Raw genomic sequence first — 677 nt, 5'->3', positions numbered from 1 at the left:
GGGCGCTGAGAAAGGGCTAAAAGTGGTGGGGGACACGGAGGGGGGATACGAGGGGGGATGAGTGAGTGTGGGTGGCGGGGTATGCGATAGGGTTTTGGGTAGTAGCGGGCTCCCATCGGAATGGGAACCTGGGGGAAGAGGCGGGGGGGGGGAGGAGGGAGGAGGGATGGATGTGGGGTGTCAATGGGAAGTGGGGTTTGGGGTGGGTGTAAGGGGGGTCGCGGCCTTACGCAGCGGAGGGTGCTGGCGGCGCGGTGCTGCTGTCAATGACAACGTTGCTGTTGCCGTGGCGACCGCTATGATGCTTCGCCAGAGCCCAGTGAGGTCAGAAGGCTCCGGCAGGAACCGGGGAGGGGGGTCTATGGGGGGTATGGGATGCGTACCACCAGAGAAACTGTCCCCCCACGTCCTCATGGCTGTGGGTTTAGTCTCACTCTGCTCGGGGTGCTGGCACTTGGGATGGGGGGAGTTAAATTTCGGAATTCACCCAAGCGGGCTCATTGGGAACACAGCAGTTTTGGGGTCTCAGTGCTCCCCTGTGGGATCGCGCCCCCGGCCTCCTGCTAGGCTGCATTAGGGCAGCATGGTGCTGCAGTGGGGCAGCTGCAATATGGGGGGGGGGAAACCTCCAAACTCCCCCCCAGTACACACACACACACACACACACACACACACAC

At 62.5% G+C, this 677-nt stretch overlaps 1 protein-coding gene across 1 annotated transcript in view; it reads right to left on the bottom strand.

Annotated features, from left to right (window-relative positions):
* Nucleotides 1-16: 16 nt before the first annotated feature.
* LOC100541783 (hypermethylated in cancer 1 protein-like) overlaps nt 17-677 on the bottom strand; it is a 4,306-nt gene continuing 3,645 nt past the window's right edge. The window contains exon 2 of the mRNA XM_010721883.3: nt 17-128. Coding sequence (XP_010720185.1) covers nt 17-128 — 112 coding nt within the window. The remainder of the gene's footprint in view (nt 129-677) is intronic.

The sequence above is a fragment of the Meleagris gallopavo genome, chromosome 21, assembly GCF_000146605.3.
Source record: "Meleagris gallopavo isolate NT-WF06-2002-E0010 breed Aviagen turkey brand Nicholas breeding stock chromosome 21, Turkey_5.1, whole genome shotgun sequence".
Classification (NCBI taxonomy): Eukaryota; Metazoa; Chordata; class Aves; order Galliformes; family Phasianidae; genus Meleagris; species Meleagris gallopavo.
This window is presented reverse-complemented; position numbering and strand designations above follow the sequence as displayed.